We start from the raw sequence: 24,812 nt of genomic DNA, 5'->3' as shown, positions 1-24,812 counted from the left end.
AATGGGGGCATCACACTCCCAGACTTCAAACTATACTACAAAGCCATAATCATCAAAACTGCATGGTATTGGAACAAGAACAGATATACAGACCAATGGAATCGAATAGAAAATCCAGAAATAAACCCACAGATTTATGGTCAACTAATCTTTGACAAAGGAGCAAAGACTATGCATTGGAGCAAAGAAAGTTTGTTCAATAAATGGTGCTGGGAAAACTGGGTCGCTACATGCAAAAGAATGAATCTTGACCACTACCTCACACCATACACAAAAATCAACTCAAAATGGATTAAAGAACTAGACATAAGACCTGAAACCATAAAATACATAGAAGGAAATATAGGCGAAACACTACGGGATTTGCACATCAAAGACATCTTTACAGACACATCACCCAAAGCAGTGATAGTGAAGACAAAGATAAACAGCTGGGACTACATCAAATTAAAGAGCTTCTGCACAGCAAGAGACAATAACAAAAACAAAGAGAAACCCCACCAACTGGGAGAACATTTTTGCACCCAACACTAATGATAAAGGACTGATCACAAAAATCTGCAAAGAGCTGATGAGACTCAGCAACAACAAAGAAAATAATCCAGTCAAAAAATGGGCAGAAGAGCTAAAAAGAAACTTCTCTGAAGAGGAAATGCAAATGGCCAACAGACATATGAAAAACTGTTCAACATCACTTGTAATCAGGGAAATGCAAATCAAAACTACCATGAGATACCATCTCACACCAGTGAGAATGGCACATATTAAAAAAACTAGCAACAACAAATGTTGGCGAGGGTGTGGAGAAAAAGGAACTCTTCTGCACTGTTGGTGGGAGTGCAAACTGGTCCAACCACTATGGAGAGCTGTGTGGAGATTTCTGGACCTACTAAACATAGAGCTTCCATAGGATCCAGCAATTCCACTCCTAGGTATTTACCCAAAGGACACAGAAACATCAATTCCAAAGAGCACCTGCACCCCTATGTTTATAGCAGCACTGTTTACAATAGCTAAGCTTTGGAAACAACCCAAATGCCCAAAAATAGATGACTGGATCAAGAAGATGTGGTACATATATACCATGGAATATTACTCAGCATTCAAAAAAGATAAACACATGCAATTTGCAGCAACATGGATGGCGCTGGAAGGGATCATGCTCAGCGAAATAAGCCAAAAAGAAAAAGAAAAATACCGGATGGTCTCACTCATAGCAGGAATCTAGAAAACTTAAATAAGGGACCAGGAAAATGAATATAAGAAAGTGAAAATCAAAATCAACAAAAAACTATGAACCAGAGACACTTTTTGGGGGGTGGGGGGCGGGAGGGGAAGGATTGGGGTCAGAATGGGGCGTTTGCAATTGTATGGGGGAATATAAATATAAAATTTAATATTAAAAAAAAAGAATAAAGGTGACAAAGGAATAAAAAAAAAAGTAAAAAAAAATAAATAAAAACCATCATAAAAATGCTCAATGAATTGAAAGAAAACATTGATAGACAACTAACATAAAAATCAGGAAAACAGAATATCAAGAGATAGAAACTATGAAAAAATAGAAATTTGGGAATTGAAGAATAGAAAAACTGAATTTAAAAATTTACTGGAGGGACTCAGCAACAGATACATAGATACATCCTATCGGTTCTTTTTCTCTTGAGAACTCTGAGTAGTTGGATGAATGCACCTCCTGTGTCTCTAAAAGGGTGCATTTCAAAGGGGCGTTTTTATGGTATATGAATTAAATTTCAAAAAAAGTAAACATTAATTTTAATCAAAGATTTCGTGCTATTCAAGGCAACATTTACTCCATAGCAAATTGTGTATTTACCCTGTATATAAATGTATATGTATTTATATATCTTTAATATAAATGCATACATAAATATGTGTGTTTATAACATCAGAATATGGTTATTCATTGACCTCTCCCTGACTCGCTAGGCTTTATTTGCATTCCTGGAGCCAGCACAAAAAAGATCTCACAAATATTGTTTCAATGGATCAATAAGATATAAAAATAAGCCTCTATGTGAGTTTGCCACTGGCGGAGTCTTATACCCTCCATCTATCTCTTTTCTGACGCAGTTTCAAGTAACTTGTCAGAATGAGTGGGTGGTCTGACCTCAGCTGCAGGAAGAGGCTCACTTTCCAAAGGAGTAGCTGGAACCTCACTCACTTGTTTTAATTCAACTCAGGGCCTCTCTCATGAACTCTTTCAAGCAAATTTCAGGTTCAAATGAAACATTTACTATCAGTCTTCCCACACAAAAAATCATAAAGCATCTCAACATCCTTCTCAAAAATTTTGCTTTTGAGAAAGAACTATGCACACCGAGCCCCAAGTTCTTTTAGTTGTTTAAGCACAGAGAATGTGCAGGTCGAAGTCCGGCATACGCTGGCCACTGCTGAGTCCAAGACTTCACAAAGTACACGTTTAATAGATTTTAGTCAACTGCTGGAAATACCACAGCGAAATCTTTCTCTCTGTGACTTTCAAGAAAATGCCCGCGCACCTCATCCCCTGCGGACAGCCGAGGTGAAGCAGAGACTTTGAACTTTCTAGAAATACTCATTTTGCCTCCTCTTGGGGATCCTCTGCTCAGCCCTGATGGCCTTTCATAGCCTCCTGGATGAAGTCGGCAGCCTGGGGAGATTCCAGATCCTTCAGATGGTTTTCCTTTGCATCTCCACCTTCCTAGCGTACCCCCACATTCTCCTGGAGAACTTCACGGCCGCCGTCCCCGAGCACCGCTGCTGGGTCCCCATCCTGGACAACCTCACGGCGTCTGCTAACGGCACCGGGGCCCTCAGCCGGGACGCCCTCCTGAGGGTGTCCATCCCCCTGGACTCCAGCCTGAGGCCCGACAAGTGCCGCCGCTTCGTCCACCCGCAGTGGCAGCTGCTGCGGCTGAACGGGACGGTCCCCGCCGGCCGCGAGCCCGCCACGGAGCCGTGCCTGGACGGCTGGGTGTACGACCGCAGCGCCTTCCCCGCCACCATCGTGAGCCAGGTGAGAGGCCCCGCGGGCCAGCCGGGAGGAGCGGGCGGGGTTGGTTTAGGGACCCCCTGGGGGTGAGCGGGGTTCGGGCTCCGGCGGGCACTGCGCCCCTTCTCCGTTTGTAACAGGGAACAGGGTGGTACCCAGGAAAGGGGGAGGTTCCCTGCCTCACCCAAGGGAGGGTGGAGCTGAGCAGGGAGAGGAGAAGCTGCAAAGGAGACTGAGGAAGGAAGGAAGCAGGATGGAGCCAGAAGGAGCCCTGGAGGAGGCACATGGAGCCTAGAGACACGTGAAGAAACTGCGCTTGTCTTTTGGTTGTGGACTGGGTGACACAGATGTGGGTGAGACCCGTGGGGAGGTGACCATGGCAGCATTTATCTTGATTTTGATTTTGCTCTTTTCCTTCTGGGCTTGTCTGGTTGTTTCTGACCCTTTTCTGTGGGTCCCCACTAGAAGGTGCTTTAGATTTGTGGCAGGCTTTGGGGCCTTGCTCTGGCCCAATCCCATTTGGATGGACTTTTACCCACGAGGGGACGGGTCACTTTGGGTGCTTGATTTAGAAACTATATTCTTTGCCTTTCCTGTGTTGTTTCCTAATTGTATTAAAGTTCCTTCCCATTAAAGTCTCATATGTTTTGTGTTGATGTGGCGGATGGCAGAACCCATTTAGAACAGGCAGGTTTGCAGGGTTTGGGCTGCCCCTCTCCCTGCCCTATAACACGTTCAGCGAGCAGGGATGCTTCTCCATCGAATGCCAGGAGCCTGCTTGGATAATGAGACTAATGAATCAAAAAACAAGCACGAACCCCTCCATCATCTATTCTTAGGAGGACCAAGTTAGGCAAGTACCATGCAGGTGGTCCTTGACTTTAGATGGTTTGATTAAAAATGATGGGCGTGGGTGGAGGCCCTGGTGCATTCCCTCAGGACGCTGGGTGGAACAGTCAGCGTTTTCAACTTGAGGATGTATTTAACGTTGCATGGATTCATCTGGATGTAACCCCGCAGTTAAGGAGTGGAAGGTATGAATAATGTTAAAATTGTTGTGCTAGGGCAATGGTGTTCAGCCTTTGGTAGGAAATTTAAAACGGCTGGGGGTCTGATAAAATAAAATTTTAAAAAGTCTAGCCTAGGCACTAACCCGAACCACCCAGTGCAGAGTAAAACCAGACATTGGGTTTAGGGAAGGCTTTCTTGAGGAAGTGATGTTTAAGCTGAAACTTGAATGAGAAAAGGTCAACTAATGCAGACAAAGAAAGCTAGAAAGAGTGAAAAGGGGGCGGACCTCCCCGGTGGCTCAGCGGTTGAGCGCCGGCTTGCAAAGCTGCCCGCAGCCTCTGCAGCGCCGGTTCGATCCCCGGCCGCTCCCCGGTCACCGGAGGAGGGTCCCACATGGCGTGCAGACCTCTCCTGCCGCCCGCTGCTCCCCTCAGCAGTGTGCTTCAGTCCTTCTGCCTGCTCTGCTCCCCTCTCTGGCTCTCTCACCCTCCCGTGCTTCTGACTGTACCCAGTGCTTGTATAAATAAATAAATCTTTAAAAAACAAACAAACAAACAAAAGAGTGAAAAGGGGACGGGAATGCTGAATTTTGCAAGTTATGTTAAGGGGGATTAGGTGTTATTTCCCCTGAGGAGTTACAAGCTTCCCTGGGGCTTCCATTGCTGATTTCCTTCTCTTCCAGTGGGACCTGGTATGTGACTCTCAATCACTGAGCTCAGTGGCCAAATTCCTGTTCATGGCTGGCGTGCTGTTGGGAAGCCTCATATGTGGTCACTTATCAGACAGGTGAGTCCCTCTCCAGCGTGGCTCTCTTTGTTCTCGAGAATTTTCATCAGCTGGTAAATCATTCATTCATTAAGAACTATTTCTTGCAAGTTAAACTTTCCTGGAGTTGACTTGGTCCCAGAGACATAGAAATAAAAACTGAGCATTAATTGGTGTGGTGAGTGACAATTTGTCGGCACTGAGCGCTAAGTACAAGACCCGGAAATGAATCTCCATCAGCTCTGGAGGTGCTCCAGGCAGGATTTCAGGGGAGGCGCCATCACATGTGGTTTAGAAATACAAGAGTTACTATAGGACCAGAAAGATGTTTCGTCACGTGGGAGCCCACTTCTTTCACTGCATGAATTTTCATACCCTTGTTGCCAGCCTTGGCTAGGATCTCATTCAAGCTCTCATTCCCCACAGAAACACTGGAAAACAAAGAAGTACACTGTCTAAATTAACTTTGTCAGAGCTCTGAAAAATAGTCAGGGATATACAGGAACCAAGCAATTGCCCAATTGAGAAGAGTCATCCTAAAAATAGATTTTTACTCAGTCTTGCCCCATCCCCATCATACTATACAACAAATTTGGTCTTGAAGTGACAGCCTGGTTCTCATTTACTTTTCTCAAACCAAAGGACCAGAAAGAGTGTATTTGAAAATATCATGCACATACAATCTAACCTGTCTGAAGGTAGATATGACAAAGGGCACTCATCTCTGATGGACGGACTTGAATCCCAGGCAGGAACCTGGCACTGCTGCCAAAAACTGCAATGTTATTAAAGACCTACAGATACTAGGGCAAGAAATTCATGCTAAAAACACACGTTAAGCTATTTAATGTGGTAGACAGGGAGGATGCATGTTCAAAATAGACCTGATAATTTATCTTTTTTATAGCTGAGTAATATTCCATTGTGTATATAGACCACATTCCAAATCTGCTGTCTTTGGACAATTATGGCCATTGTAAACAGTGCTGCCAAAAACATAGGAGGGCACAAATCCCTTCAAATTAGTGTTTTTGCATTCTTTGGGTAGGATATTATGCTGAGCAAAATAAGTCAGAAAGGAAAAAGGCAAAGACAGGGTGGTGTCACTTATATGTGGAATATAGAAAAACAAAACAAAGTGTCATAAAACCATATCGATAACAAGCCCTGTTAGGGGGAAAAGGATGTCCTAAAGCTAATCCCATACAGGCTTTGTGGACAGGCCAAAGCCAAAGACACTGGGAACTCCAAATCCCATCACCACCAAAGGGAAGGTGGCTGGGGCCTGAGGGTGGGGTTAAGCAGCCAGGTTGGTATAAAGCCAGCACGTGGGCTTTGGAGGGGGTTCCCCATTTTGGCTCTCAGCCAGCTCGCAGCATCCGGCCAGCTCTGAGAGTGCCTTTGGGTTTCCAGGTCGGCGGATCAGGTAGGACACATTAAAGACCTTATTTCCCTTTTTTCTCCCTGAGTTGTACATTTTCCTTATTTCCTTTTCCCTTGTAAATAAACCTTTTATTAACCTTTGTGTGTGCCTGTAGTGGAGTATTAATAAGTCCCTTTTAAACTCGCGGGTGAGGACCCACAACCAGGCAACCCGTTCAATATTGGGGCTGCCCTATAACAACTCTAGAAATCTGACTATAGAATTGAGGCTTCCAAGAAGTGGGTGGGGGGGGATAGGAGAGGCAAAGTGTGGAGGGTGCCCAATGGACTGTGGTGGGGGATGGTGAGTGTGGTGTGGTAACACACATCTGAAGGGTGTGACCTAGTATCATATGCAGGGCTGCAAACGATTGTTACCTCAATAAAATGATTAAAATTTTAAAAAGAACTTCAACTTTCACCTTGGATTGATCCCTGCTTCACAGGAAATCTTTGTAAGACTTCAATGAGTGTCCCAGTAGAAAGCCAATGTGCAAACATTGAGAGGACTCCTGGGACTCAAGGTTGCTTCAGAGATCTGCTGCAATGATCCATTTATTCTTTATGGGTTCAAAATGCTTTCACTTTTGCTAATTTTCATTCAGTCGACCCCTGTGCTCTTTCTCAGGCTTGGCAGGAAGTTGGTGATCAGATGTTGTTTCCTCCAGCTCGCCATCTCTGGCACTTGTACAGCCTTTGCTCCCAACTTCTTCATCTACTGCTTCCTGCGCTTCTGGGCTGGGTTTTCTACCACAAGTATCCTGACAAATTGTAGTATGCTCAGTAAGTCAACACTTTAGTTTCTTCAACATTTTCCAAGCCTTGATTTTGAATCTGAAATCCAAAAGTCTGTCTGTGTTTTCTTTTAGTGGTAGAATGGATGGTGCCCAAATACCAAGCCATGAGTACGATGCTGTCAATCTCTGTGGGTAGTCTGGGGCAGATGTCCCTGGGAGGCCTGGCCTTTGCATGTCAAGACTGGATCACCCTCCAGCTAGTGATGTCTATACCATTCTTTGTCTTACTTCTGCCCACAAGGTATGCATCTTTTTGCCTTAGTCTGTGGCATCCATCCTGGGATGAGAAGGTACATGGAACTCTGTCTGGTCTTGATCTATTTCTGAGCATGTACTTTCCAGGTATGTTCCCTATGTGCAATTTGAGAAGCAGAATCGGTAGAGTTTGCCAGATAAATTTGAGAACACTGAATTAAATTTGAATTTAAGATCTTTGTAAAATTATATTCCAAATATTTCAAGACAGATAATTATATTGGTAAGTAGTCATGGTTTATGATTTCTACTGAATGTTTAGTGTTTGTATTTTTATTCACTAACTAGATTTTCTAAAGGGTGTTCCTTTATGTTAGAATTTCAGGTAAAGAACAAATAACTGTTTTGTATCAATAGGTCTAGAATATTGCTTGGACATAGTTATAATAAAAATTATATACTATGTATGAAATTCAAATTTAATTAGACACACTAGTTAAATCAGCACCTGAAAGACAGGAATAACAACAAAAGTATGTTCTGAGTTTTTCTGAGTCTTTTCCTCCTTGCTGCAAAGGCTGAACAGTGTTATAGAAAGAGAATTGCTACAAAAATCTTTTCTCTGTAGCGAAAAACATTTGAAGATTAGATCCATTACAATCTGTGTATGTGTATGGCTTTGCCAATAGTTATATGATGATGATATGGGTAATTTTCATTTTTATAGGTGATTTTGGAGAGAGGGAGAGGATGCACAATATGACTTCTCCAATCTCTTTCCAAGTCAAATGATTCATATCATTGATTCTATACATACTCTTCCGCCTTTGTGTAAAAGTCTCAAGAGTGCCTATTACATTCCTTCTCTAAGAAGATTCGGTGGTAGAAGCCTCTATGAGTCTGCTGCAGCTAGATGATCACAGATACAGTGCAGGGGGATGCCTTCTTTCAGGGGAGGAGTGTTCTCCGTCAGGCCATATGCTGTGTCACTTTATCTTCAGAGCAATTCTACATAGCACAACCTCTTCATCACACAGAGAAGTGAAGCAGACAACAACCAGTCCGGTAGGCAGAATCCACCCCAGCTGCTAGGAGCGGGAGCAAGTCCAGTCTATGCAAGGCTCCCCTGTCCATAGCCATGAAAGGGTGTCTATTACAGGGAGAGCATGTTATGAGTGTCCCCACAAGGGCTTTGGCCCAGGTTTGTACAGGTGAGTGCCCCTCACACTCCAGCTTCATGCGCTCCCTGGTGAAATCACATCTGAGTAAGAATGGGGTCCATGCGACTGGGGTCTGCTGCGCTCCCAGCAGTGAGGGCGCATTGCAGGGAGAAGTGTTCCAGTTAGATCCAAGAGGACATAAGGCCACATTTCTTGGTATAGCCCCAAACGGTTGCAGGTATTAGGTTGGGGGAAGGCATCTCTGGACAAATGTTATATAAAAAATAAGCAAATAAGTGTTAACTGCTCCTCCGTCTTGGAGCAGGTGGCTGATGGAGTCTGCTCGGTGGCTGATTATCACCAACAAACTCGACAGCGGCTTACAGGTGCTTAGGAAAGTTGCACAAATAAATGGAGTAAAGAATGCGGATGATACTCTAACCATGGAGGTGAGGAGCATGGGCCTCGGGATGTGAGGTTACGGGATGTGAGGACTTGAAGTGATGTTTTTTCAAAGAAAACATACAAATAGCCAATAGGTGTATGAAACAGTACTCAGGGTCACGTATCGCCAGGGAAATCAAATCAAAACCACAATGAGATATCACAGGACACAGGCTAGGGAGGCTGTTATCAACACGAGGGGTAACAAACATTTGCAAGGGAACCCTCAGACACTGTTGGTGGAGATGTACTTGGTCCAGCCATTATGGAAAACAGCATGACTGTGCCCGAAAATTTTAAAAACAGAGCTACCATTCTAGCGATTCCACTCCTGGGTGTATTGCCAAAGGAAATGAAACAAGTTTCTCGAAGAAACATGTGCTCACCCACAGTAACTGGGCACTGGTCACGATAGCTGAGACCTGGAAATAAATGTCCTTCAATGGTTGAATGGATAAATAAAATTTATTATTATATCGACATATTATTCCAACTGGACAAAAAGGAAATCCTGCCATTTGCATCAGCAGGGATTAACCTGGAGGGCACACGCTGAAGAAACAGGTAGAGAACTGCAAATACTGCACACTATTGTTTGTATGTAGAATCTTTTAAAAAAGATAAAAGTTGACTTCGCAGAAACAGAATAGAATGATGGTTACCAGGGCTCAGGGGGAAGGGAAAACGGGGAACTATAGTCAAAAAGTGCAAACTTTCATTCACAAGAAGGGTAAGCCCTGGGGTGTGGTGAAGCTCATGGTGACTATAGTAATGGGGGGTACGTGCATGAACGTCACTGAGAGCACATCTTGAGTATTCTTAACAGACACATTCCCCCCCAAAGTTTGAGTATTCTTAACAGACACATGCCTCCCAAAGTGTGGCAGCCACGCACAGCTCGCCGTGGAGGGATGTGTTCATTTTCTTGCTCTTGCTCACAGTCCAACATCACTCCCCCTGTATCTGACCCTCCCACCTCCCTCTCCTACACTTTCTCCTCCCCTTCCCTTCCAAATTGCTCCCTGACAACTTGGTGACAGGTGCTATGGCAGGCAGGGGGCGAAAGCCCACTGTTTCTCTCTTCAGGCAGGCAACACTCAGGTCAGGGGGCTTGTGTGGGGCAAAGCGAAGAGTGGAGTGTGACCAGCAGCGAGAGAAAGGCCAGCAGCATGCACTGAGGGGTGGTCAGGGTCAGCGTCTGACCGCCCCTCAGCGGTGGGTCTGTCCAGAGTGGGTCTTGGAGGTGACAGCTGAACTGGCCAGGTTTAAAGGGGCCAGGGGAGCGACCGGCTTTGTACAGAGTGGTGCAAGTGACCTCTGAGGGGGTGAGCCAGTGGGGTTTTGGTAAATGTCGAACACTCAGCACTCCAAAGGATGGGAAACTTAGAGTCCAAAATTGTTAACAATTGCCAATTTCGGGGGTAGGAATACTTCCATCAGAGTGGATTTCAAGGCACCATCAGGATGTCAACAGGTTCACAAATTTTCTAAAGGCTTAACAAAGGCTCTTGGAAGATGCAATGACAAAGGCCAGTGGCTACCCCGACACACCGCAGGGGGCAAGACGAGAGGGTGGTGTTTGGCACAAGTGCTTTTTTAATAGGACAAGATGGAAAATTTCTAGAGAAAGATGCATTTAAAATATAAAAATCCAGCAAGTTCCCCTTTGAACATGGGTCTCCTCTGCCCTGAGTGGGGAGCACCCCACCAGGGGAGATAAGCCCCTGGAGTGCTGAAGGTCGGCTGCCATCCTTTGCCCGAGCAGCTTCACCTCTCCATCTGCTCACGGGGTTTGAAGAGCAGCCTCACAGGCACTGCAGCCCCCCCATCCCTTGCCCCAGGCCAGGTCTCAGGGCTTCTTGGAGGCCATTCTCACAGCACCAACCCCCATGGCGGCCTGCGGTCATCAGTTCTCATGCGGGAGACGAGGAGAGACACCCCGTGACCTCTCTCCCAAAATTCCAGTATCTTTGCAACTGAAAGGACATTCTTGGCCTTGTAGTGTTACAGGGCAAGGTGAGGAGCACCCCAAAACCCCCAAAGCTGCCCACTCTAAATAGGTTCTGCCATCTGCTGCCTCAAAACGAAATATTCTCTAGTGCATAAGACCATCAATTGAAAGGAACTTTAATACAATTTGTGTGTATTAAAAGGCAAAGAATATAGTTTCCAAATCAAGCTCCCAAAGTTACCCCTCCCCTCGTGGGTAAATGCCCAGCCACACAGGGCTGGCCCAAAGCAGGGCCATTGAGACCCAAAAGCCTACCACGAGTCTAAGGCACCTTCTGGGGGGACCCATAAAAAAGAGGCAGAGGGGCCCAGCACTTCTGCAACAAAAGGAGCAAAGTCAAAATCAACCATTGTTGACCCCACGGGTCTCTCACCCACGTCTGTTCACCCAGCCCAGGACCAAGAAGCAAGTGCAGCTTCTTCACATGTCTCTGCTCCACATGCCTCTTCCAGGTCTCCTGCTGGCTCCCCATCCTACTTCTGTCCTTCCTCCAGTCTCTTGCAGCCTCTCCCCGCCCTGCTCAGCAACACCTTTCCTTGGGTGGGGCAGGGAACCTGGAACCGCCCCTTTCCCTGGGGACCACCCTGTTACAGTAGGTCTTCAGTTAGGGAGGGCTTTCCTTTCTCTGAAGCCCCCCACCTCTCTGTGGAATTCTCCCAGTGAGCATCACAGGACTTTCTCTTGTAGAGGTGGGGTGAGGATGGAGCTGATAGTCTTTTAATAATTAATAAGCGCAAAAGCTGTCCTGGCTGCAAATTAACAGGCGCATCTGTGACCTCATGTATGGCCTAGGAAATTCTGGTAGTGAGCCATTATTTTTGTCTTCCTAAACTTCCTTATCTACTCCCAGTTCTGCTACTCCTGATTCTCCTACTCCATATTCTCCTATTTATTCATCTGTTCATTCTTCCTTTGAATGCCAAGGAAATGGAGGACTGGAGATAACCTGTTCCCTCCCTCAAGGCATACACCTGGCTTGTGACACCAGGGACAAATCATATGACACCAACATCTCCCCTGATTTTGTCCTCAGAGGTGATTCTGGGCATCTCATTCATGAGGCACAGCCTGCCAAGATTTCTCTGAAAGAAGCTGATTCAAGAACCAAGGGAAAAAAAAAGCTCTCAGGGTATTACCCTGTTACTCTCCTTATTTTCTCTACCAAGAGCTCTAGTTACCAGCCAGCCCCAGTTGTCAGCCCTTTGCCTGTCCCGTGATAGAAGTGAAGATTTGGACAATGATCCAAGTAATCTCCTTTGCTTTCCTTATCTAACTCTGAGACCTGCACACTCCTTTGCGGTCCTGCAACAAACTGAGTCTCAGATCAAAATTCCTTGTCAAACATCATTTCCCCTCAGGGCCCTTTAGCTCCATAAATCGCTTTCCTGCCACTTGTACACCAGTCAGTGCCTCCTTGTCTGTATTTTGTTGTAGACAAATGGAGGGTGTCTCTCCTCACCTCCCTTACCTGCCAATTTGTGGCAACTGACTGTTTCTTGCTGTTGAAGGTCTTGAGATCCTCCATGCAGGAGGAGCTGGAGATGATGCAGAAAAGATATTCTGTGCTTGACCTGTTCCGAACACCCAACATGCGGAAAAGGGTCTGTGTCCTGTCTTTTGTGAGGTAGGCGTCTCAGCGCGCGCGTGGGGAGGGTCAAAATAATGGAGGTGTGAATCTAGTCCTCCCCCGAGGTACAACGTGCTGTCGGGACAGATTTGAGGTTGAACAGGAGGGAGCTGGAAAGATCATTGTCATATTTGGAGGTGGCCAAAGGGGCTGAAAAGACTGACAAGGCTGTAATGTCCCCTTAGGAGTTTGCTGTCGTATCACCCCCTGGGCTCGTCCCTGGAGGGGACTCTGAGCTGCCAGAAGGCGCTCAGTTTCTTCATTTCCAGTTTCTTCATTTATTTGCTTCCATCTTAACTAAGGTCAAGTTACAAACATCAAAGTGCTCAGGTGCATGCAACTCAATGAATATTTCCACATGTAAACATATAACCCAGATTAAGTTAGAGAAAAAATTGAAAGCCCTAGAGGGCCCTGTCTTAGGTTTACAACAACAAAACTCTCTACCTTCCAGGGGGAAAAAAAAGTTATAATTATGACCTCTATCATCATACAATTATTTTATGGTAATTTTTTTGAAGATTTATTTTATTTATTTATGCATACGAGAGCTGGAGTGTGGGCCAGAGTTGGGGTGAGAGGATTCACTAGAGCCAGCATGGGGAGCAGAACAGGCAGATCTACTGAAACACACTGCTGAGGGGAGCAGCAGGCTTGACAGGAGAGGTCTGCTGCACCATGCAGGTCAGCTCCCTGACAGGGGATCGAACTCGTTTTGCAGTGGCTGGCAATAGCTTGATAGTTCTGAGGCTTCAACCCCTGCACCACCAGGGAGGCCCTATTTTATGGTAGTTTTAAAATCTTAACATTGCAAAAAAAAAACCTTATTCCGCCAAACAGACCATGCCTTTCTCCTTTATCACCATCCCCGCTGCAGTGTGTAGGGTGCACGGTCTAAGCCTTATCACACATGTCTTCTTTGTTCATCATAGATTTACTAGCTTCCTGCCTCTTTTTGGCCTGAGTCTCAACCTCCAGCAAGTGGGAAGCCACATTTTCCTGGTCCAGGTTCTCTTCGGTGGAGTTTCCCTCCCAGCCAATTACATCGCACTTTTGATTCTGAATTGCCTGGGCCGGAGACTCAGCCAGGCACTTTTCATGTTCCTGGAGGGCGTCTCCATTCTGAGCATGATCTTTGTGCCTCAAGGTGAGGAAAGAGCAGCATGTCTTCCCCTCATTTCTCATGAAGTGTGCTGGTTAGACGTATTCGAAGCCAGAAGGAAATGGAGATTGTGTTTTGATCATCCCTCCAGCCTTTAAGTGGCTGGAAAAAGAGCCAGCGGTCAGTTAAGGCTGGCTGCAATTCCGGATGTATCCATTAAATTCGAAGCTGGGTCATTTGCCCCAACAGTTTCTCTAGGATAGCAGCTGATCACTTACTTTTGGCCAATCACACTTAATACAGCAAGCACGGATGACCCTTCACATCCAATGGCAGGTGACACGCAACACTGTCACCTCTGTGTCCCGGCTCCTTATTAGTGCAGCTTCCTGTTTCTGCCGCAACTATTAGGGTCACCGTGACTGCTAGTCTGCTTTAGGGCCATCACCTTGACTTCAAGAAAACAAAAATCCCTTGTGGTCAGGGAGAGAGAAGAATGCAGTAAGAACAGGCCCTGAGCAACTCAGAATCTCCCTTAGAATCAGTTTTACTGACTTCAATGATTATACGTAATGCAGAGAGGACCTGGAGTGACCACACTGCCCCCAGCTCCCGTGAAGTTGTGCTTCTGACATGAACTTTGGTGGGGGCAGTTCTCCTCAGCGCGAGGATCAGCCATGGTGCCAGGTGGCCGCCTGACCCGGAGCCTCCTCCATCTTTGCAAGGCTCTTGTGGGATTTTTTTCAATTAGATAGGAACTCTGAAACTTTCCTTCAGTGGTTTCCAATGTTAGATATTTTTTTCCCCTGACAAAGGTCCTTATTCTCACTATTTGAATATTATTCTAAACCTAACTACTCTCCTCATTGTCCATTAACACAGGACCTCTGCCCTTTAATTAATCTCTTCCACAGTATTAGTCCTGGGTGAATCCTGCACTGAGGTGACAGGTGCGTCTTACGTCCCTCAGCACCTGCCCACGTGGAGTCCTTTGTCCCCTGTGCGGGGTCAGAGGAGACACAGACGGAATTAAGAGGGAGCCTCCTGGACCATTCTTTTCTAGAAAATCTTAGATATTCAGGAATAGTTGATTAAATAACATGTAAGTCATACTATGTAGGTAAGTCACATTTCTAGCAATTAGCCACTGCAGGTTTTCAGCCTCTCAGCAGTTCCTCTACACAGGTGTTTATACTCACAAGCATCTCCACTAGCGTAATTTGGGGGATGCTTCCTAGTTCCTTCAGTTCAGATTTCCTGAGTCTGTCTGATCTTCCTCTCCAGAAATGCAGACCATGCGCATGGCTCTGTCAGCCTTCGGAGTAGGCATTTCCTATGCCTTGATGACCAGCGTTATCACCCATTCCACTGAACTGCTCCCCACTATAATCAGGTACAAATCTCCCAGGCGCTCAGACAGAGCTTTTCCAGTGAATGAGCAGTTAATGGAAGAAAGCCAAGGGTGATTGGTTATCAAAAGTAGCCCATCAAAATAACAATTTATAGGCAAAATTTATAGAAAGTTGATTTCTGTCCAGGGTTACATCCTTTGACATGGTATCTCCTAGAATCTTCTGAAGTGTACAAAGGCAGGTGCAATGAGGAACAGTATTTTGTATGTGATGAAATTGTCTTCATGCACTTAACGCACTTCAGCTTGAAAAAATTGCTAGCAAATAGAGAAAATTTCAAAAGCAGAAGTATGTTGTCAACCTTCCACACTGTTGTGGTATCTCCTATAATCAAAGCAAAATAGCAAATCACAAGTTACTTGTTTAGATTTCTACCAGATTTTTAGTATTGTTATTTGCTCCTCAAGGGCGACAGCTGCAGGCATCCTGGGAATTTGGGGTAGTGTTGGGGCAGCTGTGGCCCCCCTGGTGATGATCCTGGTGGTGTACTCTCCCTACGTGCCCTGGATCATCTATGGAGCCCTCCCCCTCCTCACTATCCCTGTTATCCTCCTCCTGCCTGAAACCAAGAACCGGCCCCTGCCTGACTCCATCCAGGAAGTGGAGAACATGTGAGTCTCCCCACTGTGGCTTCCTTGGGGACTGTGAGTTACTGACCAGGGATGAGGAAGGAGGAACATGCGTGAGACCAGGTCACTGTGCCCCCACAGGCCTGGTCCTGAGCTACCTGCATGGGTCAGTGCCTGAGGTTTCAGAATCTCCTCTCCCGCCCCACAGTGACATCACAGCACGTTCCCCCTCCCACCCACCCCCAGATCCTCTTGTCCACACACCCCTCTGCACAGACCTGTCGGTTTAGAGGCCAAGAGCCCAGCACAGGGTGCCTGCTGTGGTAGGTATCCAGGGTGAGAGTGGAAAGTGCCAGAGCTGCCCGGACCCTGGCCTGCATCTGGGGCTTCTTCAGCCAATTAACTCCCACACTCAGGGCAGAGGCCACACTTGTGCCAGAGCTGGCTCTAAAGAATGAAGGACATATGTGCTTGTTTGATGTCTTTCCATTTTTTTGTGTTAATTTGTTTTTTGGATTCATTGTGTTTTTACCAGGAGTAAAGCATCAAGAAAAACAAAGCAGGATGTTACCTCCACGAAAGTGACACAGTTTTAAGGAATTCCAGGAACTGCTGATCAAAGAGCTAAATAAAGGAAGAAACCAAGATAATGCCTAGATATGAGGAAAATTAGAAAAATAAATAAAAACAAAAACATATAGTGGACAAAGTGAGCCCTTTCTTCAAGTACAGTTCTAAATTATGAAATAGAAAATGACTGTGATTGATCATAATAAGAAATGTGAAGAAAATCATATTTTAAAAGGACTTAGAATATTTGTGTAATTGTAGACAGGTAGCTAGTATTTTTTTTAATAGAAAGCCTGAATAGTACTAAAAAATAACAATTCTTCCCCCAGTTAGATGGAATAATCAATATACTAGTCACAATGAAAAAGCACATAATTTTGAAAGAATTAGAAAAAATAGCTATGGTTTACCTAGAAATAAACGGTAAACAAAAAACATGGTGTGCATGCTGGGGAGAGCTGGTTACCGTGGGGTGACATAAGCTGGACTTTATTTTGTAGCCATGATAGTCAAAAAAGTAACCACAGATGTGTTTACATATCAAAGGAAGTTCAGAAACAGATTATAGTAGACATATCTCTGAATAATATAATTTTGTCATCAGAAATCGCTAGACAAGATAAAGGATTATGCAACAAATAGTATAATGATTCAAAAGTAAATAACTAATCATATGATTTCATACCCTAAACCAAAAAAATACTCTACTTGGATAAGGAGTTATGTAGACCAATAAACCACAATTTTAAATAGAAAACTTGCCTACAAAATCTTGATGTAAAACTATGTTCTGAATAGTAAGGCTTATGACAGAAATGTAAAGATGGATATTTTTGTCTAATGCTCATGTAAAACCTCTGTTGGAAAAACCTTAACAATCTATCAGAGAAGACCAGAAAATATATTCACCAAATTACTTTTTTTTTTAAATGGTTAGTTTTCAGCACAGAACTTACAGTAAACATAGTAAAAAGTGTTCACACCCTTCTTTGCAAGCTTCAAGAAAGTTGAAGCAAGGAATATGTAAATTGCCAAAATAGTATAAGATGTAAATTAGAGCAGAAATAAATGAAGTAGAAGTCAGACCAACAGTTCAAAAGATCAATAAAGCTACAAGTTGGTTCTTTGAAAAAAATAAACAAAATAGACACACGCCTAGCTAGACTCCCTAAGAACAAATGGGAGAAACTCTAATGAGTAGAATCAGAAATGAAAAAGAAGTTACTACAGACACCTGAGCAGTACTGAGGATCACAACAGACTGCTATGATTACTATCTTTATGCCAACAAATGGTAAAATTGGGTAGTAGTGACCAGTTCTTAGAAGCGTACAACCTTCCAAGACTGAATCAGGAAGAAATAAAAATCCTGAAAGACCTAGGAAGTTGAAACAGTAATTAAAAGCTTCCCCCAAAACAAAAGCCCAGGATCAGTTGGTTTTACTAGTGAGTCCTCCCAAACCTGCAGAGAGCCCCAACAGGCAATGCGGCGATTTCTCCATCAATTGCTCCATCTCTTGGTAAATACGGCGCCATCTGCCTGAAGGCTCTGACTCATGAGACCTACTCTGTTGGAAAATGCTTCAAAGAGGCCAGCGCCTTCCCCTGGCCCTTCCAGTTTCCCTCTCTATGAGGTGGAATGAAGAAGAAAGCCACCATTTTGTAGAAGGTGGACAAACTCTCAACAGGGAAGACCAGATCAAAGGATCCTTAGAAGGATGGACGAAGGTGTCCCCCAGGATTGTTTTTGTAATCTGATCAGTTAATGAACAGTAACTGCTTTCCAATAGAAATGTGAAAAATAAGTAAATACAGACACAGAACATGTCTGTGTGTCACATGCAGCATTTTTTTCCCCCCCAGCTCAGAGTAAGATGACTTTTGGTTCATCGGAGCATAAAAAACAGTTTCTGGAACCAAACAGACTTTTGTTTGTGTTCTACTAGCAACAGGGTCAGCTCACCTATGCAAACAAAGGAGGGCTTGGAGAAAATGATATTGGGGGAGCTTGGAAAATAAAAAGGGGACCTGAAGGACCAGGTCCCAGGGAGGCAGGGATGAGGGCATTTCTGGAACTGAGCAGCAGGAATCCAGAGTATCTAAAACAGCTCAGCCCCAACAAGATCTTCAGCCTGGATCTTCTGCCAAGTTTCAAATTGTCAGCAGAGACTTGTTTGCACAGAATGAGCCTCCAGCAACCCCAATGTTTCCCATCCCTGCCTCCCTCACCACAAATGATTAACCCAAAGGGCAGAGACACCCCATTAAGACAGGTCAGTCTAGTTCTAGTTCATCCACAAGTCAGGGATAAATGGCACGGGTTCTTTCTTCTCTGCATAAACACTCTTCCCTCATTTCTGCCCACAGGAGACTAAGATATTTGGAGGAAGCTAATATGAGGGGAGCAACTTTGTCTTTCATGCACTCGAGCCTCACACAGGCTGCTATAACATTTACTCAGCACTCTGTTCCTGCCAGGTTTTGCCTCTTGCTGCTCTTCATATGTCTATGGAAGAACATTCCAAACTACCTTGCAATTCTGATCCCACCCATCAATCAGGCAGCCCAGCCTGGTGGTGCTGCCTTCTCTGACCATCTGGCAGAGGCTGTGCACTTCCAGGTGACATTTTTTTAGTACTTTTATCTATATAAGTTAAAAGCTACCTTCTGTCTGTATGTTAAAAACATCACAAAAAACTCCTGCATGGATTGCACTAAATTTGAATTTTATTTTGGGGGTAGCCTGATGTAAACAATAAACCCATCAGAGGCCCACAATGATCTCTGGGCTGTGGCTCTGTAAGAGCAGCAGGGTCAGAGCCCACAAGTAAGCAAACGTCAGAGAAATCCATGTGATTTCAAACATAACGGAAATATAACCTCATGCGGAGAGACCCAGACACAAATTATCTGATTTAGGGGCTTCTCACAAGGATGAAGCCTGGAAGTGAACCCAGGTGGAGAAGCATAAGAAACTGATTTATTAAAGAAATGCAATGATTTCCCTGAGAAACACTCCTCGTTTATAGAAATGGGTAGAAAATGTAAAAATGAAAGAGCTGGTATTTAGTAAAAAAGAAACATAGGGTCGGAAAATTACTGCTGAGGCAAAGAAGAAAATGATCAGGCATTCTTGAAAAAGAGAAGCCTTTTTTGCTTACATTGATGATATTTTGGTCTAAACCAGAAGACTCTGTAGATAATGCAAAGAGAAAGGCTCTATTTCAAAATAATGCTACAACATCATCAACTATGCACCCACAAGGCCTGGGTATCTATTTTGATGCAAAGTAAGATCTTTTCAAGTAAGAACTGATATTTTCTCTGGCCCCAACTACACACACACACCCCACTTTTCATTTAATTTCTTCACTTAAGATGCCAGGGCCTCCACTTACACTTATGATCTCAGCATAATTATTCAATGTCCCCTTTTCACAATCAAAACTGCCTCCACTTTTGATAGGCAAACAATACACTAGCAGAAAGAGAAATGATGAAAACAGTATCATTTGAGATCACAGCAAAAAGTCTAAAATATCTAGGAATAAATTTAGCCAAAGAAGTGAAGGAGCTGTACAGGTTTGGGTTTCTTTACATTTTTATTTTTTCAGATGGAGGATTTGTAAAGGTTTTATCGCCTTCTGGAGGTTGTCTCTTTTTTTACCCTCCCCCATCATTGTTTATTAATATCTACCAATTTTAATAAGTATAGTCATCTACTATGTAAATGTCCAATATCTGTCTTTGTCATTCCGGCTTGCTTTATTGCACGTAAGTCCCCTGAACTTCTTCCATTTTGCTGTAAATGGCATCATTTCGCCTTTCCTTGTGACTGAATGGAATTCCATTGTGTGGATGCACCACATCGTCTTGATCCAACCACCTACTGGCAGACACTTGGGATGTTTCTAAGGCCTCACTCTTATAGTGTTGCAATAAATGCTGTAGTACATGTAGGTTTTTGAGTGGGTATCTTCTTTGGAGAGGTGCCCAAGAGTGGGATTTCATTTTCAGTTTCTTAAGGTAAATCCAGATTGTTTTCTACAATGGCTGTACCAGTTTCCATTCTCACTAACAGTGGAATAGGGTTCCCCTTTCCCTGCATCCTCCCACCTTTGTTGTTGGGGTCTTTTAATCTGTGCTACTCGACCAAGTGTGAGATGATGTGTCCTTGTGGTTTTGACCTGTGTGTACAGGTTTCTAATAACACTTTTGGAACTGCCCCATCCCTCCCCCCATCTGCAGTGGAAGGAACTGCCCCACCCACCCCCATCTGCAGTGGGAAGTATGTTCTGGCTCTCAGATGGGCAGCTTGGAAACAGGCAACGGCTGTCCAGGAGGTGGCCTCCACCCCACACTCCACTGTGACAGCGTCTCACTGACCTCTTCTCATTCCTGACCACTGCTTGTGGGTTCAGGCAAAGGTGAGGGGAGCCAGGGCTTGCTCTTGGTCGACACTGAAAATGTTTGTTGAATGAACAAATGAACATAAGCCCTGATGTGCTCCTGGGGGTCTCTACCTCCCTGGGTTCAAACTGGAAAGTCGCCAGAGGAGTGTGTCCCTGTCTGAAAGGTAAGCAGTGGAGGGAGGAGACCTTTGTGAGGCAGTTACCAAACACTCATTGGCAATGGGGATCGGTGTTGTTCTGGCTATAGATGAACATGGCCTGTGAGTTCAAAGTCATCTTCAGACCAAAGGGATCATTAATACATAACAGAGGTGGTTGAAAGTGAAGTGAGAAATCTAGATCATATAATGAATCGAGAAACTGAAGGGAGAAGTACTAGGGACTGTTTCTGTGGGTGATGGGAGTTACTTGGGGAAGCAGGGGGAGGGGTGAGGGCATCCTCTAACTACCAGCACCCAGAACTCCCACACAAAGCAGACAGACCCCTCAGGAAAGGCAGACGGAAAACCATCAAAGCCACACCCCGATTCCCACGTCCAGGAAACAGCTGGGGAGTCCAGTTTGAATCACCCAGGAAAGGATGAGGAGGGGAAAATGAAGTTTCATGTGTAGGTCTATTTTCTCCAAACAGGAGAGAGGCTCTTGGGAGACCCTAAGATCTTATGTGAGATGCTTTGGGGGCTCTATCCTGCTCTCTTCCACACTCCTCCTGCCTCCCAAGCAATGAGAGCCCTTGGGTGACTTCTGTTCGTCCTGGCACTACCCATCTGCAGCTGTAATCTCAGGCCTCCCACCGTGACATTCTTCAAACACAAGGATCACTCCCTCCTCTCCCTCAGGGGCTGACCATATTGCTTTAAGAATGCAACTGAAATCAGTGGCTATAAAAAATTCAAATTTTCTAGTGTTTATAAAGTAGAAAAGCAAAATAACTGGTCTTGCTGATTATGCTTTAACTTGGGGCTGCTTTAACTTGATGCATAACTTTAAAAAGAAAGTATTTCTTGGGCGAGATGTTCCTAGGGTAAGGCGCAGCTGGCCTGAACAGTTGCAGGCTTCCGTGGACGCCTCCTCCTTGAGTCCCTCTGTGGGCCTAAAAGCACAGGACCAGGGTGAATGGGGATCAGGCATCAAGACAAAAAAAACTTCTGAAAAAAGCTCCACATCACTGGGAACACTGATGCCGACGCTGCTGGTGGGGTCTAGCCTGTGAAACACGCAAGGCCCCTTCCCAAAGAGAAAATAAAGCTAAACAAGCCTGTGAAATGCTTAGCACCTACCACACACGCACAATAGAGTGGGATATTCCCACGGAGAATCCACAAGTCTGTGGTCACATATATGGGATGTATTTCCAGAAGGGTAATTGGATGCATTCTAGACTCTTCCAGAAGCTCATAATTTTCTTACATGGGGCCATTGAGAGGAGAAGGCAAGGGGTGGGCAGACAGTTCTCTTTGCTGGGGTCAACAGCGCTTCCTCTGCCTGGACTTGCGGGGGCTTCAGGTGGTCAGGGCTTTGGGCCTGATGCTGTCCACCACGGCAGAAATCACGGCGCCCGCGGCCTTGGCGCCTTCCAGCAGGGCCTGCTCTACCTGCAAGGCAGGCCAGCCACGGGTGCTCAGTGTCCCTCCTCGGCTTGCATCGCCATCCCCCTCCCTCACCACTCCCTGTCGGGGAAGGGCCTGGAGTCTGTTCTGTGAGAAGCAGCAGCCGCTGCTACCCTCCTCTGCAAAGGCAGGAGAGCCCGAGAAAGTGGAGCAGCCTGAGTGGCCGAAGGGTCTGCCTGGGGCTCCGGGAGAGGTCACCGAGACCCTACATACAGGCAATCTGAGGGGGGGGAGACCTGGGGGGGCACTCAGTGGACAGTCAAGGCTGAATTAGTGTCAGAATCAGCCCTTGGGCTCGTTCTGAGAAAATCTCCTTAGGCGATTTGGTCCCAGTGGGGGCCTCATGGGGGATAAAGACCCGGACCTAGCAGGCAGATCCTGGGACACACCCCTGCTGTGAGGGATCCCCCCTCATCAAGCCCCCCCTTGCATACAGGGCGCCTGTGAGCTGGAGCCCTGCTCTCCGGTGCGGGAGGTGGGGACACCGGGCCTCACCTGCTGGCTGCGGGACACGCCGTAGCGGAGGCCGGTGACGAAGTGCTCGCAGTTGCCCTCGATCAGGTTGTACTGCACCATCTTGTTGACCATGTTCTTCGTGCGCTGGATGATGGTGTCCACGGGCAGCGGCAGGTACGTCCTGTCCAGCTTGTTGTTGACTTTCCACGAGCAGCCGTGCAGCACGTCCTCCAGGCGGCTGTACCTGACCACCGCGCGGTTGCTGAACACCGACGTGATGCTGCCCGCCAGGAACTCCTCGCCTGCGGCCAAGGAAAGCGAGGGTGGGGGAGGGGGGAGGCGCAGTGGGCGCACCCGGAGCCGGTGGAGGGCCTGGCCACTGGCTCGGCTTCTCTTGGAGTCTGGGTTTCCTCCAAAGGCAGGACAGGGCATGGGGTGTCGGAGTCACTGAATGGCCCAGAACCAAATGCACCGAGAAGGCTCCTCCCTGTGCGTATCCCACAGCAAGGGCCTGTTTGTGAACCTCCAGGAGCCCCCTAGGTCGTGGCGGGACTCTGTTCTGCACTCTGCTGACCCCGCCAAGTCCTGGAACTGGGGTCTTGTCTTCCTAACCAGACACCAGGGCCATCTTCACTATCTTCACAAAGCCTGACCAGCACCCCTTGGGGGGAGTGGCAGTTCCTGGGAGAGGAGCTCTCTGGGGACTCCCCCAGCAGGGGCACCTGCTCAGGGAGGCAGGCCCATGGGCTCCAGAGGGTGCCCACCCCCTCCCACCAGCTTCCACCCCAGCCACTTGCTTTCCCTGTTCAAATATCAGAGTGTTCATCAAAACACACGTGGGGATTGTTTGAAAACAGGGTTCCACTGCTTTGAAACTAGAAACGTTTGAGAGCTGCTGTATTCAGTCCTTAGAGGAGACAGGGGTGGGAGAGAGCCAGGAACCCGGCCGGGGCCAGGACTGCGTTTCTGCCACCGCCACAGAGCTGGGCAAGGTGAGGCCTCGCCCTTTGGACACTGTCTGCAAGCAGACCTGTCCCCGGAGCTCTGTTTCAGGGGGTAAAGAATAGCTGCCTAGTACACAGACGCAGCAGGCATGCAGCTGCCAGGACAGAGGCGGCAGAATTCACTTTTAGAGAAAAATCTGATGGGGAGGGAGGGACCAAAGCTCTCTTTGTTGAAACAAGGGGCGAGGGTGTCTGGGCACAGTGAGGTGGAGATGAATGCAGATGAGGCGTGGCCCCTCTGGGGAATCCTCAGAAATAGAGAAGGACACTGAGCTGTTGTCAGTACAGAATGGACCTCAGGCCACTACATTTGTACTTCAAGAGAAAGGGCGGCTGGGGTCAGGGAACCCGGGGACTCTACCCTTAGACCGTGGGGTAAATTAGGGTCAGGAAGGCCGGGGTGCTTCACAGCTCGGGCAGCAGCACTCTCTGCTGTGCTGACTCCAATCATCCCCATGGCGACAAGGGGTCCACACTCACTTGGGGGAGCCAGGTGGACCACACAGTCGTCCTCCACATAGATGGCCCAGTGCTCATAGCCAATTCGAAAAATCTCAATCAGGTCTCCGGGTTGGGGTGCTGGTTTGCTCTGTAACAGATTTAGAAACAGCAGCAAGGTAAAGACACTGACGCCCCAGGGACTCGAGACACCTGGTTGGGGGATCAGCAACAGACTGGAAAAATCTCCCCTCTCACCAGGGACCCAGGAGCCTCCCCCCATCCTCTGACTCTCCCCACTCCCGCCAGGAGCCTCCTCTTCCTCCTCCCTCCACTCTGAGCATTAAAACCACTGAGGCCAACTGGAAATGACCCAAGTGCCCATGAATAGGTGATGGATGAACAGTGGAATGTCCACTCAACGGGCCACTGTTCAGTATCGAAAAAGAATGCACTGTGTGCAACATGTCACATGCATAGAACACAAAGTAACTACATGGAAATAGGTAAAAGGAGATGGACCTCCCCCAAAAGCAAATACAATGTGATTCCATGTATATGAACTTCTAGAAAATGCAAACTAGTAAATGGAGGCAAAACACATCAGCTGTTATCTGGGGGTGGGGGGTGGAAAAGGGAGAGATTGAAAAGGAGAGCAAAGGAGGATTCGCAAATGAAGCCCTGTTGGTTATCCTGGTTGGGTGATGGGTTTGTGGGTGTGCACTTATGTCAAGACCTATCAGATCATCTGTTCTAAATTTGTGCAATTTATTATATGCCAATTATAAGGGTGTTATACCTCAATCAAGTTC

General features: G+C 46.3%; 2 protein-coding genes across 2 annotated transcripts; one reads left to right on the top strand and one right to left on the bottom strand.

The window, feature by feature from the left end:
• Positions 1 to 2,549: 2,549 nt before the first annotated feature.
• Positions 2,550 to 15,556, top strand: LOC311184043 (organic anion transporter 7-like; the record flags this gene model as incomplete). The annotated part of the gene is made up of 9 exons (XM_084253829.1): positions 2,550 to 3,019; positions 4,689 to 4,792; positions 6,822 to 6,976; positions 7,063 to 7,231; positions 8,671 to 8,794; positions 12,309 to 12,424; positions 13,360 to 13,574; positions 14,814 to 14,922; positions 15,385 to 15,556. The coding sequence occupies exons 1-9, from the start codon at positions 2,618 to 2,620 to the stop codon at positions 15,554 to 15,556; spliced, it is 1,566 nt and encodes a 521-aa protein (XP_084109955.1). The 5' UTR covers positions 2,550 to 2,617.
• Positions 15,557 to 21,994: 6,438 nt separating this feature from the next.
• PLAAT5 (phospholipase A and acyltransferase 5) lies at positions 21,995 to 24,283 on the bottom strand (the record flags this gene model as incomplete). The annotated part of the gene is made up of 3 exons (XM_084253811.1): positions 21,995 to 22,087; positions 22,598 to 22,860; positions 24,043 to 24,283. 3 exons carry the CDS (start codon positions 24,281 to 24,283, stop codon positions 21,995 to 21,997), a joined length of 597 nt encoding a protein of 198 aa, XP_084109937.1.
• Between the last annotated feature and the right edge of the window lie 529 nt (positions 24,284 to 24,812).

The sequence above is a fragment of the Talpa europaea genome (genome assembly GCF_964194135.1).
Source record: "Talpa europaea genome assembly, chromosome: 1".
NCBI classification, from domain to species: Eukaryota; Metazoa; Chordata; class Mammalia; order Eulipotyphla; family Talpidae; genus Talpa; species Talpa europaea.
The sequence above is the reverse complement of the archived record's forward strand: the minus strand, read 5'-3'. Positions and strand labels throughout refer to the sequence as shown.